Source organism: Pollachius pollachius (assembly GCF_949987615.1).
Source record: "Pollachius pollachius genome assembly, chromosome: 19".
Lineage (NCBI taxonomy): Eukaryota > Metazoa > Chordata > Actinopteri > Gadiformes > Gadidae > Pollachius > Pollachius pollachius.
Window position 1 is genome coordinate 330,697 of NC_136952.1, and position 17,500 is coordinate 348,196.

At 55.8% G+C, this 17,500-nt stretch overlaps 1 protein-coding gene across 1 annotated transcript in view; it reads left to right on the forward strand.

Moving 5' to 3' along the window:
* Positions 1 to 17,500, forward strand: part of LOC307090181 (SH3 and multiple ankyrin repeat domains protein 1-like) — a gene marked incomplete at its 5' end in the record, with an annotated part of 36,804 nt that overhangs the window by 17,344 nt on the left and 1,960 nt on the right. The window contains 15 exon segments of the mRNA XM_079756755.1: positions 283 to 365; positions 543 to 611; positions 614 to 666; positions 1,052 to 1,187; positions 3,710 to 3,735; positions 3,737 to 3,791; positions 4,823 to 4,849; positions 4,939 to 4,995; positions 6,202 to 6,347; positions 7,761 to 7,890; positions 8,003 to 8,999; positions 9,001 to 9,597; positions 9,868 to 9,982; positions 10,044 to 11,809; positions 17,351 to 17,500. The exon segment at positions 17,351 to 17,500 is cut by the window's right edge and continues 735 nt beyond it. Coding sequence (XP_079612881.1) covers positions 283 to 365; positions 543 to 611; positions 614 to 666; positions 1,052 to 1,187; positions 3,710 to 3,735; positions 3,737 to 3,791; positions 4,823 to 4,849; positions 4,939 to 4,995; positions 6,202 to 6,347; positions 7,761 to 7,890; positions 8,003 to 8,999; positions 9,001 to 9,597; positions 9,868 to 9,982; positions 10,044 to 11,809; positions 17,351 to 17,500 — 4,407 coding nt within the window.

A 17,500-nucleotide genomic window follows, 5' to 3' on the forward strand; every position in this document is an offset into this window, starting at 1 on the left:
CCTGTCCCCCTGTCTGTCCCCTGTCTGTCCCCCTGTCGGTCCCCCTGCCTGTCCCCTGCCTGGCCCCTGTCTGTCCCCCTGCCTGGCCCCTGTCTGTCCCCCTGCCTGTCCCCTGTCTGTCCCCCTGTCTGTCCCCCTGTCTGTCCCCCCTGTCTGTCCCCTGTCTGTCCCCCTGTCTGTCCCCATGTCTGTCCCCTGCCTGTCCCCTGTCTGTCCCCCTGTCTGTCCCCATGTCTGTCCCCCTGCCTGTCCCCTGTCTGTCCCCTGTCTGTCCCCTGTCAGCGACTACATCATCAAGGAGAAGACGGTGCTGCTGCAGAAGAAGGACAATGAGGGCTTCGGCTTCGTGCTCAGAGGAGCCAAAGGTCAGTCACAACATGGACCCCAAAGCACCCATCACTAACCCCCCCCTGAGGGAACCTCAAACCACTGCAATGTTTCTGCCTGGTCCACTGGTCCTTGTCGTCTGGACCAGTGATGGGCCCAGTTCTCACGCTGACTGGGCCCAGTTCTCACCCTGTGCTCCTATTGGCCGCCTGCAGCCCAGACACCGATAGAGGAGTTCACACCCACCCCGGCCTTCCCCGCTCTGCAGTACCTGGAGTCGGTGGACGAGGGGGCGTGGCCTGGAGGGCGGGGCTAAGGATGGGGGACTTCCTAATCGAGGTACCGCCTGCTGCCCATCGTCATCATCACCATCATCATCATCATCATCACCATCATCACCATCATCATCACCATCACCATCATCTTCATCATCTTCATCACCACCATCGTCATCACCAGCATCACCATCATCATCATCATCATCATCATCATCATCATCACCATCATCTTCATCATCATCATCATCGTCATCATCTACATCACCTTCATCATCACCACCACCATCATCATGACATCATAACATTCATTATTTGTTCGTTTTGTTTTGTTGTCATTTTCTCCTGTTAAAATGTCAAACATCCTGTCAATATCATTATTTCATGCGTTTTTTGGCGGGTGTGTGTGTGTGTGTGTGTGTGTGTGTGTGTGTGTGGGGGGGGGGCAGGTCAACGGGCAGAACGTGGTGAAGGTGGGCCACAGGCAGGTGGTCAACATGATCCGTCAGGGGGGCAACAGCCTCATGGTGAAGGTGGTGATGGTCGCCCGCAACCCCGAGATGGACGACACGGCACGCAAGAAAGGTACAGCACCGCCCCACCCTCACTCCCACCCCCACCCATAGGGGGGTCACCCCCACCCAACCCATAGGGGGGTCACCCTCACCCCCACCCATAGGGGGGTCACCCCCACCCTTACCCATAGGGGGGATCACCCCCACCCCCACCCATAGCGGGGGTCACCCCCACCCTTACCCATAGGGGGGGTCACCCCCACCCTCACCCATAGGGGGGTCACCCCCACCCCCCACCCATAGGGGGGGTCACCCTCACCCCCCAACCCCACCCATAGGGGGGTCACCCTCACCCCCACCCATAGGGGGGTCACCCCCACCCCCACCCTCACCCATAGGGGGGTCACCCCCACCCCCACCCATAGGGGGGGTCACCCCCACCCCCACCCTCACCCATAGGGGGGGTCACCCTCCCCCCCACCCTCACCCCCACCCATAGGGGGGGTCACCCCCACCCTCACCCATGGGGGGGGTCACCCTCACCCCCACCCCCACCCAAAGGGGGGGTCACCCCCACCCTCACCCTCACCCATAGGGGGGTCACCCTCACCCCCACCCATAGGGGGGGTCACCCTCACCCCCACCCCCACCCATAGGGGGGTCACCCTCACCCCCACCCATAGGGGGGTCACCCCCACCCCCACCCTCACCCATAGGGGGGTCACCCCCACCCTCACCCATAGGGGGGGTCACCCCCACCCCCACCCTCACCCATAGGGGGGGTCACCCTCCCCCCACCCTCACCCCCACCCATAGGGGGGGTCACCCCCACCCTCACCCATGGGGGGGGTCACCCTCACCCCCACCCCCACCCAAAGGGGGGTCACCCCCACCCTCACCCTCACCCATAGGGGGGTCACCCTCACCCATAGGGGGTGTTACCCTCACCCATAGTGGGGATGGGGGGGGTTACCCTCACCCTCATCCTCACCCATAGGGGGGTCACCCCCCACCCTCACCCTTAGTTGGGGTTACCCTCACCCATGGGGGGGGTTACCCCCACCCATAGGGGGGTCACCCTCACCCATAGGGGGGGTTACCCTCATCCTCACCCTAACCCATAGGGGGGTGGGGGGGTTACCCTCACCCATGGGGGGTGTTACCCTCACCCATAGGGGGGTGGGGGGGTTACCCTCACCTCACCCTCAGTGGGGGTGGGGGGGTTTCCCTCCCCCTCAGCGGGGGTAGAGTACAGAGACCTCCACTCCAACATAGCGTCTTAAGACCCAGCTCTCAGAGGGCCCGTTCCCTTCCTTTGGTCCAGGATGTTCTCATGTCTCCTGGTGGCTCCTTGTGCGATCTCATGAAGGTCATGTCCATGTGGTCCTATTCTGTTGGGGTCCCCTGGACTGAGGAGAAGGACCCTGACTGCATCTCATTACCGTCCCGCTCCGCTGCGCCCCCTGCTGCCCATGAGCGGCTCTGTGGCCGTCGGTCTCCGGTACACTATGAGCCCTATTTTAGAGGGCCGAAACGCAAGTATGAAACGCGGAACGCAAGTAGCTTTGTGGGTGTACCTCTGGCGCTGTTGCTATTTGCCGGTGGATAAATGACGCAAATCTAAAATGGGTTGGTCGGAAGTAGCTTAAATACCCCTAGATGTGTTTTGGACATAACATGCAATAAACCAATGAGAGTTCCATCTCCAATCACCTTTAACAGCCAGCGCATTTGAACTTGACGAGTTGATATTTTGACAGCGCGTTTGCAGTTTCTGCTGAGACAGATGCATGTTAAACTGTGCGCCAAACACCCTCATTCATTCATTCTTTTAAACACTCACTAGCGGTTAAAACTATGCTTTCTCCCGATCCAATACTCATCAATCCTAAAAGTTATGGGCTTGTACACGATGTCTGTGTCAAGAAAATATTTGTTTGCTGTACGGTGTTTGCAGATGCATTGATTTAAAAGTACAACTTATTACCGCTGTATCAGCTGTTCTTTCCCAAATAATTTAACCAACGTTGTCATTTAACCTACAATTTGATTTTGTTTTGGAAGGCTGGGATATACTTTGCTCGAGTTTATTATTGTTATTATTATTTTAAAGGTCCCATGACATGCCTTTAACACATGGCATTAGCCTACTACAGTGTTCATTCATGCAGCCCCTATCAAAAAAAAAAATCCACAATCCAAATGCTATTTCTATGCAGTTTCACATATATGAACAATCTTTGACATCATAATATTTCAATTTGTGATGTGTGTAGCCTACGTGTGTGTAAGCTTTTGTTGCAGTTCTGACCTGCCATGTCACGTCAAAATAGCAACATGAACTGTGCTATCCGTAGTGCATTTAGACCAGGTATTTGCCGTCAGTGGCGCAATTGCTTTTTTGGGTCACTAAATTAATTTAATTTAGTATCATGTGCGCCAGAACACGCCTCTCAGGGCGCAAGTTTAATGGCGCGAGTTTGCTGCGGGAGAAAATCAACTTTAAACCAGGTGCAAACTAGCAACAAAACATGCGCTGGGTTCAAGATAGGGCCCCAAGACTCAAACCAGTTCTGTACGGTTCTCCCACAGTCCCCCAGCCCGCCAAGAGGCTGACCCCCCCCCGCCATCGCCCTGCGCTCCAAGTCCATGACGTCAGAGCTGGAGGACATGGGTGAGTGGGGGGGCAGAGAGGGGAGGAGGATGGGAGAGGCCCATACTGAAGAGATAGCCAATCAAAGGATGCATTACAATTGTCTCCCTAGAATCCTGGGATGTAGTCATCCTAAAATCAATAAGACTATATATATATATATATATATATATATATATATATATATATATATATATATATATATATATATAAAACTGTGAAAGTCCTGTGCAGACAGGCATGGTGGCATTTCTAAGAAGGAAGGGTCTCATGATAATGAAAGGGAACCCGGTTCTTCGTGAGAGTCTTTGTTCTCGGTTAGCTGAAGGAGTGCATCGGATGGAGACTGAGCAAAGGGCCGTACTTGGACATGAACCAGTGTTGGTGTGATTTGATTCGATTAGCTCTTGCAAAGCAAAGGGAGAGGGTAGACATGCTTCTTTATGCCAGCGTTTTCTAAAATCTCAAGAAGAGAAGATGTGAAACGAAAAAACAAAATGGTGTGATAATTAACTAAGTAAACGTCTCTTCCCTTCAACCCCATCCCGACCAACGGACTGCCTGCCGTCCCCAGTGGAGAAAGGTGGGAGAGCCGTGTGTGTGTGCTGCTGTCCGTCTCATCTCCATCCTCATTGCCCTCCCTGCCATCTCAACCCCAGCCCCCCCACCCACTCACACTCACAGTATGTACCCATGGTTCTCAGCGGCAGGATTCACCTCCATGAGCGACCATTCTGGATCAAGATCTAATCTCTCTCTCTCTCTCTCTCTCTCTCTCTCCTCTCTCTCTCCCCCAACTCTCTCCCCTCTCTCTCTCTCTCCCTCCCCCACTCTCTCTCTCCCCCCACTCTCTCTCTCCTCCCTCTCTCTCTTCTCTCTCACTCCTCTCTCTCTCCCCCCACTCTCTCTGTCTCTCTCCCCCCACTCTCTCTCTCTCTCTCCCCCCACTCCCTCTCTCTCTCTCTCTTCCCCCACTCTCTCTCTCTCCCTCTCTCTCTCTCTCTCCCCCTACTCTCTCTCTCTCTCTCCCCCCACTCTCTCTCTCTCTGCAGCTACCTCTCCGTGGAAGAAGAAAGCAGGTGAGTCTGTGTTTCTCCTGCTGGAGGTCCCCTGCCTGGAGGTCTGCCCTCCGTCTTGTTCCTTCACTGTTCTCCTCTCCTCTCCCCAGAGTTGGATTCGTCTCAGGTCCCTGAGAAGAAGAGGACGGTGTATCAGATGGCTCTAAGTAACAGACTCCCTCACCTTCTTCATCTCACGTCGTGTACAGACAATCATTTTTGAAAAATCCATTGGCCACCGATTTCACCAGCCCCCATAGGCCAACCTCTGGGGTCGAAGGGTCAGGGGTCACAGGAGGGGTGAAGCTCGTCTGTTGGGGTCATTATGGGATGTTTGAATTGGTATTTGTGTAATACCAGTGTAACCAGGCCTGGCTTCCATTGAGGGCCTTTTTCTCTCTAAAAACAAACCTTTGTGTCAGAACCACCACTCGTTTCCTGTTCTCCTGAACCTCCTCTTCATCCTCCCCTCTACCTCCCCTCCTCTTCCTCCTCCTCTCCTCCTCCTCCTTCTCCCCTCCTCTTCCTCCTCCTCTCCTCCTCCTCCCCTCCTCTTGCTCCTCCTCCCCTCCTCTTCCTCCTCCCCTCTTCCTCCCCTCCTCTTCCTTCTCCCCTCCTCTTCCTCCTCCCCTCCTCTTCCCCTCTTCCTCCTCCCCTCCTCCTCCTCCTCCCCTCCTCCTCCTCTTCCTCCTCCCCTCCTCCCCTCCTCTTCCTCCTCCCCTCCTCCTCCTCCCCCCCTCCTCTTCCTCCTCCTCTCCTCCTCCTCTCCTCCTCCTCCTCCTCCCCTTTTCCTCGTCCTCCTCTCTTCCTCCTCCCCTCCCCCTCCTCCTCCTCCTCCTCCTCCCCTCCTCCTCCTCTCCTCCTCCCCTCCTCTTCCTCCTCCCCTCCTCCTCCTCCTTCTCCCCTCCTCTTCCTCCTCCTCTCCTCCTCCTCCCCTCCTCTTGCTCCTCCTCCCCTCCTCTTCCTCCTCCCCTCTTCCTCCCCTCCTCTTCCTTCTCCCCTCCTCTTCCCCTCTTCCTCCTCCCCTCCTCCTCCTCCTCCTCTTCCTCCTCCCCTCCTCCCCTCCTCTTCCTCCTCCCCTCCTCCTCCTCCTCCTCCTCCTCCTCCCCCCCTCCTCTTCCTCCTCCTCTCCTCCTCCTCTCCTCCTCCTCCTCCTCCCCTTTTCCTCGTCCTCCTCTCCTCCTCCTCCCCTCCTCCTCCTCCTCCTCCTCCTCCCCTCCTCCTCCTCCTCCCCTCCTCCTCCTCCTCCTCCCCTCATCTTCTTCCTCCTCCCCTCCCCCTCCTCCTCCTCCTCCTCCTCCTCTCCTCCTCCCCTCCTCTTCCTCCTCCCCTCCTCCTCCCCTCCACTTCCTCCCCTCCTCCTCCTCCTCCAGATAAGCTGGATGAGATCCTGGCGGCAGCGCAGCAGACCATGGCCCCAGAGGGCCACGGCCAGCGGGCCCCTGAGGGCCACGGCCAGCGGACCCCCGCGGGGAAGCGGGACCGCAGCAAGAGCATCGTCCCCAACGCCCCCAGCGAGGTACTGGGAGACCGCCGCAGTGTTCCTCTGGTTTTCTCCCATTATGAGTTGTGGTCCACTGGGAACGGGGACAGAGGGATGATGGGGGCCCACAGGTCAGGTTGAGATGTTTGAATAGCAGCGGACTGCTGGAGAGCATAACCCTAACCCTAACCCTAGATACCAAAGGTTAGGGTTAGGGTTAACCCTTACCCTAACCCTAACCCTAGATACCAAAGGTTAGGGTTAGGGTTAACCCTAACCCCCTTAGGGTTAACCCTAACCCTAACCCTAACCCTAGATACCAAAGGTTAGGGTTAGGGTTAACCCTTACCCTAACCCTAACCCTAGATACCAAAGGTTAGGGTTAGGGTTAACCCTTACCCTAACCCTAACCCTAGATACCAAAGGTTAGGGCCAGTTTGTGCGGTTTCCCCACCCTATTGGGCTACTTTTAACAACATGAGATTTCGGCGCATGCGCATAGCATAACACATTTGAAGACAGAAACAATGAACATGACTGTACATTAGAGTGATATGTTGAAATTATGATCAATAGCCTAATAATGACATTATTAAGTAAAAATACATGGTGACTTGTTCAAGACTTGAAAAAGTTTGGGAATTGGACTCGACTTGGCTTTGGTGTGACTTTGACTTGGACTCGACTTGTCTTTCCCTGTCTTGACTTGGGACTGGACTCGGACTGGACTGCTAAGACTTGGGACTTGCCAAACAGTGACTTTGTCCATTCTCTGGTTACTGGGCAGTATGGTATCGTGTCTCTACTGTACTGGGGTGGTTACTGGGCAGTATGGTATCATGTCTCTACTGATGGTTACTGGGCAGTATGGTATCATGTCTCTACTGTACTGGGGTGGTTACTGGGCAGTATGGTATCATGTCTCTACTGATGGTTACTGGGCAGTATGGTATCATGTCTCTACTGTACTGGGATGGTTACTGGGCAGTATGGTATCATGTCTCTACTGTACTGGGGTGGTTACTGGGCAGTATGGTATCATGTCTCTACTGATGGTTACTGGGCAGTATGGTATCATGTCTCTGCTGTACTGGGATGGTTACTGGGCAGTATGGTATAATGTCTCTACTGTACTGGGGTGGTTACTGGGCAGTATGGTATCATGTCTCTACTGATGGTTACTGGGCAGTATGGTATCATGTCTCTACTGTACTGGGATGGTTACTGGGCAGTATGGCATCATGTCTCTACTGTACTGGGATGGTTACTGGGCAGTATGGTATCATGTCTCTACTGTACTGGGATGGGTACTGGGCAGTATGGCATCATGTCTCTACTGTACTGGGATGGTTACTGGGCAGTATGGTATCATGTCTCTACTGTACTGGGATGGTTACTGGGCAGTATGGTATCATGTCTCTACTGTGTGTGCTGTGTGTTGTGTGACAGCCGATGCCCTATGAACAGCAGTCTGTTGCCATGGGGACGGCCCTGCAGCCGGGCCTGGGGTTCAACCAGGCCCAATTCCAGCCCGGCCAGAGCTCCCAGCACGCGGTCATGATGCGGCAGAAGTCCATCGGTAACACTTCATCAGTCAGTCAATCACGTCTATATCATTTGCTTTAAATGCAATTGTGCAGCTTCAACTGGTCTGTGTGTGTGTGTGTGTGTGTGTGTGTGTGTCTGTCCAGGTGTGACAGAGGAAGAGAGGCAGTACCTGCACCCCCCCGCCATGAAGCTGGCCCGCAGCCTCTCCGTCCCGGGGCCGGAAGAGATCCCGCCCCCGCCCAACACCTCGGCCCCCGAGCCCCCCCTGTCCGCGGGGCCCGTACCCGGGAGGGGGCCCGCCATGCCCTTCCCCCCCGCCCCCCAGTACCAGCTCCACTCCCAGCCAGGCCCCCCCGGCCAGGCCGCCTGGGAGGGGGCCGGCCCAGGGGCGGGCCCCCAGCAGGCCCCGCCCCTCTACGGCCGGGGGCCCGAGGCCCCGCCCCTCTACGGTCGGGAGCCCGAGGCCCCGCCCCTCTACGGTCGGGAGCCCGAGGCCCCGCCCCTCTACGGCCGGGGGCCCGAGGCCCCGCCCCTCTACGGTCGGGGGCCCGAGGCCCCGCGTAGGGGGGGGGGCAAGATGGGCGGGCTGAGGAGGGGCTACAGCAGCGCTACTCCCCCCACCAGCGCCACGCCCAGGTCCCAGCACGCGGCCCCGCCCCCCCCCCGGGGCGGGGGGGGAGGAGGAGGAGGAGGAGGAGGAGGTGCTGGGGGGGCGGGCGGCCGGGCGCCGCCGCGGCGCGGGGGCAGGGGGGCGCTCACCAAGCAGTCGAAGGTGGAGGACGGGCTGCGGCAGCCCCGGGCCAAGGGGGGCGGGGCCAAGGAGAAGAGCTCCATCGCCATTCCCACCATCGTGGTGAAGGCGCCGTCCACCAGCAGCAGCCAGGGCAGCAGCATGGAGGCAGAGCCCGCGCCCAGCCAGGACGCCGCGGGGTCGCCCGCCCGGCCCTCCCCACTCCCGCCCTCGCCGCCCGCCGCGCCGCCCGCCGCGCCCTCAGAGACCCCCGACTACGCCTCCCCGTACAGCACGGCCCACTCCGGGGGGGCGCGCCGCGACCGGGAGCGCTTCAGGGACATGAGGAGGAAGAGCGCCTCCTTCTTCCTGTCCTCGGAGGAGGACGTCCAGGGGGAGGCGGGGGGGGGGGGCAGACGGCGGGGGGAGGATCCGGCCCCTGCAGGTGTCCCAGACGGACACGCCGGTGCCCCGCCTCCGGCCCTCCAAGTCCATCGACGAGGGCATGTTCTCCGGGGACAACTACGTCAACTACGCCAACAGCATGCCGCCGGCGTTCGGCCTGCCCGAATACTCGTCTCCCGCGCTCAGCCAGGACGGCCAGCCCCGCTCCGCCCCCTCCAGCTACGGCCCCGGGGCCCCGCCCACCACCACCTTCATCCACCCACTGACGGGGAAGGTGCTGGACCCCTCGTCCCCCCTGGGGCTGGCCCTGGCAGCCCGGGAGCGCGCCCTGAAGGACGACCGCCGGACGCGGAGAGAGGACCGCCACTTCGGCCGCCAGATGTCTACGGTTGGGGCGTTCCCCACCCCCACCCAGACCCCCACGCCCTCGCTGTTCACCACCCCCACCCAGACCCCCACGCCCTCCCTGTTCACCACCCCCACCCAGACCCCCACACCCTCCCTGTTTGCTACGCCCACGCAGTCCGCCTACACCTCACCCGTCTCGCTCCATCTCACCTCTTCTGCCGCCGCCGGCGGGCAGGCCTCGCTGAGCCGGCCTCAGTCGCCACGGATACTGAGGCTTGGAGGAGGAGGAGGAGGAGGAGGAGGAGGAGGGGGTGGAGGAGGAGGAGGAGGAGGAGGGGGTGGAGGAGATAGAATTGACAGGGAGAGAGAGGGAGGGCACAGGGAGGGCCTCAGAGTTCGTTTCTCAGAAGACAGAACCAGTCAGTACCAGAGCCAGTTCTCCCCCCAGGTTCCCCGGGACCGGGAGGGTCTGGAGGGATACGACGGGAGAGCGGCGCCCCCCGTCCAGCCTCCGGCCCCCCGCAGACCCTCCTTCCTGCAGATGGAGAACACCACCAGCCCCAGCTCCAACCCTAGCTACGTCCCTCAGTACACCGTCCCCACCGCCCTGCCTGCAGCCCCTGAGTCCGGGGGGGAGGGGGCACCCCCTGGGGCGGGGGGTCTTGGGCTCATGGTCCTCCCCCCCCCCGCCCCCTCCATAGACATCGAGGAGGAGTTTGTGTTCGCCGACCCTCTGCCGCCACCGTTACAGTTTGCCAACGGTGAGAACGAAAGGCTGCACAAGCTCCACCACAACCAACACCAACAGCACCCCCAACAGAGCCCCCACAACCAACACCAACAGAACCCCCAACAGAACCCCCACAACCAACACCAACAGAACCCCCAACACCCCCACAAGAACCAACACCAACACCAAGAGCACCACCACAACCAACACCAACACCAAGAGCACCACCACAACCAACACCAACACCAAGAGCACCACCACAACCAACACCAAGAGCACCACCACAACCAACACCAACACCAAGAGCACCACCACAACCAACACCAAGAGCACCACCACAACCAATACCAACAGAACCCCCTACACCACCCCCAGAACCAACACCAACAGCAGCAACAACACCACCCCCTACAGCACCACCAGAACCAACACCAACAGCGACAGCTCCCAAATCAACACCACAATGCCGTCGCTCCACCCCCGCCCCCCCCCCCTTCCCTCCTCCAGGTCGTCCGCAGGGGGTTCGGGCCGCGCCCCCCAGACCTCCTCCCAGGCCGGGGACTCGGCAGCCTCCAGCCTGACCTCGTACGACAGCGAGGTGGCCAACCTCACACAGTCGGCGCCGTCTCCCTCCCTCCCCTCCCCCCAGACCTTCCCCCCGCCCTCCTCCTCGCTCCACCGGCCCCAGCCCCTATCCCACAGCCCCCCCACCCACCACAGCCCCCCCACCCACCACAGCACCCCCACCCACCCCGCCGGGCGCAGCCACTCCCCCGGCAGCATGTCCCCGGACAGGGGCAGCGCCTCTCTGCCCACCCCCGTGACCAACGCCCCCACCCCCGTGACCTCCGGCCCCACCCCCATGACCTCCACCCCCACCTCCATGACCTCCGCCCCCACCTCCATGACCTCCGCCCCCAACTCCATGACCTCCAGTGGGGCCTCCACCTTCGCCATATCCTCAGCCTCCTCTGACTACACGGTTCCCCGCACCGGGGGTAAACCCGGGGAGCCCCCGGCGCCCCCAGTGTGGGAGGGGGGCGGCTGGCAGGACGCGGTGGGCGACTCGGGCATCGAGGAGCTGGACGGCCACAGCAGCAGCGAGCAGCACCTAGAGAGGCTGGGGGAGGAGAGGGGTGGAGAGGGGGGAGGAGGAGGTGACGGGGACAAGGCCGGCGAGTACCAGGACTCCTACATGTCTTATGCCGACGACCAATCGTATCAGAACACGAGAGCGGCAAACCCAGTGCCTCCAAAGATGAGTCAGTACAAAGAGTCCGGGGGAAGGGCGCCCCCTGTGGCGCTACGCCGCCAAGGCAGCACCCACCCTGCCCACCCAGCCATGCAGCCCCAGGTGCACGTGGAAGAGGACTTGAGGAGGGAGGACTTGAGGAGGGAGGACTTGAGGGAGGACTCTGCATCGGAGGAGAGGAAACGCAGGCTGATCCGAAACAAAATGGACGAGGGCTTCGGCTCAGCCCTGGCCGCCTGCTTGGACCGGCCCATGGAGGCCCGGACCGCGGGCTGGGGGGAGGCGGGGGAGCCGGGGGAGCCGGAGCGCCCTGGGGGGGGGCTCCAGCGGGGCGGCATTTCCCTGGAGGGACGCCGACTTCACTCGCCGCTCTCTGGGGTGAAGGCGAGCGTCCTCAACGAGCTGAGCTCCAAGCTGCAGCAGATGGGCAGCATCAGAAGCCTTGAGGACTGGAGCCACGCCCCCCGCTCCCCCACCACGCACAGGTAGGCCGTCGCCATAGCGACCATTCAAACTAGGAAAGGTAAGACAGAGTGAGGTCACGACAGGATAAGGCTTGTACCGTTGGACTCTTTGGAGTCTTGGCTTTCATATGATATCGTTTGTGCATAGGGATGTCCCAATACCACTTTTTCACTTCGATACTGATACCGATACCACAGTTTAGGCTAGCTGCCGATACCGATATCTATCCGATACTTTGCTTTACTCTTGAACAAATAATAATAAAAATATATACGGAACCACTTTGCTCATGATTGCCAATAAGCCACCTTAATCCACAACAAACACAAAAGATTTGAACAGAGTTCAAAAGTTTAAGGAGTTGTAGTGCCGAGAGACGGGAGTCGGAGTATCCAGAACTGAGTTTTTATTAAACACCACTTAAACCAGCACGTTCGAAAGCCAATGAGGACTGAACTGAGACGGTCGTTCCGTCTGCCTAAAGTGTCCGTGCTAAACACGTCTCCCCCACCCATAGTTCCGTGGGTGAATTATGTTAATCACCACACCAGCCCCCCCAGAATTCACCCATAGTCAAAGTCCTAGCGACAGGAAGGGGCGACGACCCGACCCCGGCGCGTGCGGATGACAGGGGTCGAGGCGGAGGAAGCAGCAGGCACGTCGGTGCCGTCCACCAACTCGGAGCTCCCGGGGGTCGACGAGGTTGAGGGAGTCTCAGCGGTAAGTGTGGGGTGCGGCGCAGGCGGACGGCCCCGACGCGGGGGTCGCGCCACCTCCATCGGTCTGGAAACGTCCACGTTAGCTGGCTTAATCCTATCCAAGGAAACGGTCTCAGGTCTACCCCCGACATCTACGACCAGGCACTTGTTGCCGTGGCGTAAAACCCTGAACGGGCATAGTGAGGAGGGCGTAGGAGACTACGGTGGGCGTCGTTGCGAATGAAAACATAGTCCACCGCGCGCAGATCGGGGGGGCATTCGGAAAGCGGGGGTGCTGTGTTGCGACGTGGGAACGGGCGCGAAAACCTTGGCGGTTCCCAGGAGGGAGGAACGTTGTCTGGCCGCCGACCAGTGAACCGAGGCGTCAGGAATAAAGTCCCCTGGCACTCGTAGGGCCTGCCCGTAGACCAGCTCCGCCGATGAGGACTGCAGGTCCTCTTTAGGGGCGCACCTGAGGCCGAGCATTACCCATGGCAGCCTATCCACCCAGTCGCCGTCCTTCAATCTGGCTCGTAGGGCCGCCTTCATGGAACGGTGGAAATGTTCGCACAAGCCGTTAGCCTGGGGGTGATAGGCGGTAGTGCGGTGCAGCTTGACCCCATACCCCTCAGCCACCATGTTCCAAAGTTCCGAGGTGAACTGCGAGCCCCGGTCTGAGGAGAGGTCTGAAGTAGTCCCAAAGCATGCGACCCACGTGCCAATGAACGCGCGGGCCACGTCAGAAGCTGACGTTGAGGAGAGGGGAACCACTTCAGGCCAGCAGGTCGTCCTGTCGACCACAGTGAAGGGGTAGGTAAACCCGTGAGAGGAGGGAAGCGGTCCAACCAGGTCGACATTGATGTCGTCGAACCTCCTCTCGGGAACAGTATACTCTCCAAAGGGGTCCTTAATATGGCGGTGCACCTTGGACCATTGACAGTCAACGCATGAGCTGACCTAAGCACTACCGTCCCTTCTAAGCCCCTGCCACACAGACTTCTGGGAAACCAATTTTACCAACGGCTTCCTGCCGGGGTGGGAAAGGCCATGAAAAGCCCCAAAAACGGGCCAGTTCACCAGGACCAGCGGTCGAGGTTGGCCTGTGGAGACGTCGCACCATAGTCTCACGTCTGAGCTGCCAACCGCGACCTCCTCCAGGCGCAAATCCGTATCCGAATTCCTTAGGGTCTGGACTCCGAGGTCGGAGGACCGCCGTCCGGACCTGCGGTGGCATGTGTTGGAGGAACAGCTCCATGAAGAGGGAGTTAGGCTCTTCAGCACCCAGCAGGTTGAGCATCATCTCCATATGCTCGGAGGGCTTGCTGTCCCCGAGGCCCCGAATAGCCAACAACCGTTGGCTAACCGCTCTGACTGTTACAGGAAGCCCTGGCTCGGGGGATTTGCTATGAAAATCGCCGCCTGGGTCACAGTGGATCTCCCCAGTGCCGACACGACCTGGTAATAGCGCGCGGTGTCGTCTGTGACATCACGGATAGCAAACCGCACCTCCGTCTGCGCGAACCACGCCGTCTGTGAAAACTCAGAGAACTCCAGCAACTTGATAAAAGCGTTATTCGCCATGCTCGTTTTGGTCCCTGAAACTTCTGCGAGACCTAAGTCGGGGACACCAGTGTAGTGCCGAGAGACGGGAGTCGGAGGCGGAGTATCCAGAACTGAGTTTTTATTAAACACCACTTAAACCAGCTCGTTCGAAAGCCAATGAGGACTGAACTGAGACGATCGTTCTGTCTGCCAAAAGTGTCCGTGCTTAACACATTCCCCCCACCCATAGTTACGTGGGTGAATTATGTTAATCACCACAGAGTAAACAATTTAAACATGCACACATTTAAAAAAATAATAATCGTTGGAAACATAAAGTGAAGAGTTAAACAAATTGCTAAATGGTTAAAGTTTGAATACATTTGAGATAATATATGGAATAGCTGAGCTGTTAGAGCTGATAGTTTGAAATGGTTGAATCAAGTGTGTGCGCTTGTGCATATGCAATGCATGCGTGTCATCACTTGTAGTAACCAGGAAGTGTTATTGACGTTATTCTTTCACATCTAGTCAATCGAGATAAGCTCACAAAACAATAAGGCTTGTACGGTTGGACTCCTCGGAGTCTCTTTCATATGGCGTATTGTTTGTGTAGATATCATGACGTGAAAAATATTGTTGACGTTAGCATTTAGCTTCTACCGGGAGAACATCAGATATGTAAGAAGCAGCTAGCCTCTAGCCATATAGATGGGGGTCCCCACACACAAATGCCTGATTTATAATAATTATATTTACAATTGCTTAATCATTTTAATCAATTGGACGTACGTGACGTCCGAAATGGTAAGCTTTTGTGATCGCCAAGCTTGTGGCGATCACAAGAGCTGTGATCCGCTCCAGTGGAGGTTGGTGTGTGTAACGTGACGGCGTGTGATGGCGCCTCTCCAAAGCTCTCATGCGGTTGCTCTCATGTGCATTGCACTAATTGACGACTAACTGTTGTTATCACGTGACACGCTGCGCCGATCGGATCATATTTCTTTCTCCCCTCCGATATCCGATCCAGGGTAATGGGCCAATATCGGACTGATACCGATGCTGTGGATCATATTGGGACATCCCTATTTGTGTAGATAGCATGACGTGAAAAATATCGTTTTTTTAGGACATTAGCATTTAGCTTCTACCGGGAGTACACCGGATATGTAGCAAGTACCTAGCCTCTAGCATATAAACGAGGGTTCCCTGTACACAAACACCAGAAATATAACCATCATATTTCCAATTGATTCATCATTTTAGGACCAGTGAAACAAGAAATACTGTAACTGTTTGAGCTCGACATTATGTTCAAACTAGGTTAAACATTGAGGTTGTTATGCTCCGCACTGTCCAAAATGTTATTTATGTCCGAAAAGTATGTTATTTATGTTATTCTTTCATATTAATTCATATTGAGAATTGAAGGATGTAAAATGGGTGCTTCCTTCGTTAAGGTAGATTGCTCGATCCACAGCGGGACTCCTGTATGTTGTAGGCGTAGGCCCAGAAGGATTTAAGGGTCTTTATGAAGTTTCAGGGTGACAAACGCAATCCCCATAACGCGTCAAAACGGTAAACAAATGCGCGGACGCAGTAAAAACGTTTTCCCCAAAAAAAGACAATTTAGATGCGCAATCCTTGGGATAAACACGCAAAACATGTTCAGATCCCGGATTAGCCCCCATTTATGTTACGAGCCCACATTAAAATCGTGTGAACAACTAACATAACAACTCAAAGAAACGGATTTTCTGGAAAGAAAACGTTTTGGTTTATTTCTTTTCCATATATCGGACAGAATGAGAGGGTTGCCACAAAAACAGAAAAGAAAGCAACCGCTCCCCCCATAAAACAAAAGATCCAAGATCAACAATAATATATACGGATTTGAACAAATGGGTTCTGGTTTAACAAAAGAAAAAGTGCGACCAGCCAGCGTCTGCCATGTCGAGGGTGTGAGAGAAAAAGAGAGACAGCCATCTTAGAAGTAGGCAGGTTTATATACTTGGGAGGGCCGGCCTTTTCAATTAGTCACTGCAAGGTAACGCCCAGTCTCCTCCCACCAGGAGCAAGGAGGCAGCACCCGTAACAGGCGTACAGGTTTAGTCATGTCAAATTTGTGTGGTATCTGCAATGTAACAAAAATACGACCAAATATAAGTACATACAATAACTGTCTACAACAGTGAAATAATAAGTGATTTACAATGCTCTGAATTAGCGCATTTGAAATAGCCGCGACGTGAATGCGATCGCGGCTGCGACATGAATACGCAGTAAAGTTGCGCAACAGTTGAAATGACAGTTAGGTGAAACTTATTGACACATCATTAACTTATAAGTGAACTGTGCTGTTCTTACTTTCTAGTATATAAATATCAAAGAATGACTCACGTGGTCATGAAGGCACACGTACACTTGCTCCATGTCACGACAGCTAGTGGAATTAACTAGAATATTTCGAGTCAATGTTAACAAAATGGAAAAAGGACCCCACCTGTGGTAAGGCTGCATTATCGTCTGCCTGACAGAATTAACCAATCAAACAAATACATAGGGGAATTGGGAACAGTTCATATGGATGAAGTCACAATGATGAGGCTTATAATAATAGTAAATTATACCGTTGGACTCTGGGTATTCTGTGCTTTCATTTGACACATCATTTGTTTAGATAGCAGGAGGTGAAAACGATTGTTTTAAAGCCAGTAGCATTTTGCTTCTACCGTATGTACACTGAATATGTAGCAAGCGCGTAGCCTCTAGCCGTATCAACGGCGTCCCCGCCATGGACCTGTTGGTCCCCGCACACAAACGCCTGATAGAGAACATATTTCCAATCGATTAATCATTTTAATAATAAATACCGTAACCGTTTAATCTCTACATTGTGTTTCTAGAATAATGTTTCTTAAATATTGACATTGTTAAGCTCCGCAACGTCCGAAATGGTTAGCTTTTATGATAGCCACCCCACCGGAAGTCAGTGATAACAAATGGAAACATACGAAGCGGCTTTCAAGAGTCGATTACATTTTAAGTGTGTTGATTTGTTAACTGTTTGAAAAAAGTTTAACAGTTAAGAAATGAGTCTGAAGTAGTTGAAGTATCAGAGTATAGGCTGAAATGTTAAGGTTTTAAAATATTTTACAGTATTTGATATTTTAAAAACTAAATATTTTTGGGTAGAAATGTAGAAGAGCACATTCAAAGCAAATATGAAAATTTTAATTAGAATAGAGTCTCAAGCTAAAACAGTAAAGAATAATAAAGCCCCTCCAATAGAGTGTGCGTGCTGCTGTGTGTCCTCCTCAGGTACTCTGCAGACCTCAGCGAGGCGTTTCACAGCCCTCCCACTGGCCGCTCCACCTCCCCCTTGCCCACGTCCTCCCCCCAGCACCACCAGATCCTCCCCCCCAACCTGTCGGCCACGCCCTCCGTGTCCCCGTCCTCCCAGGGGCCGGT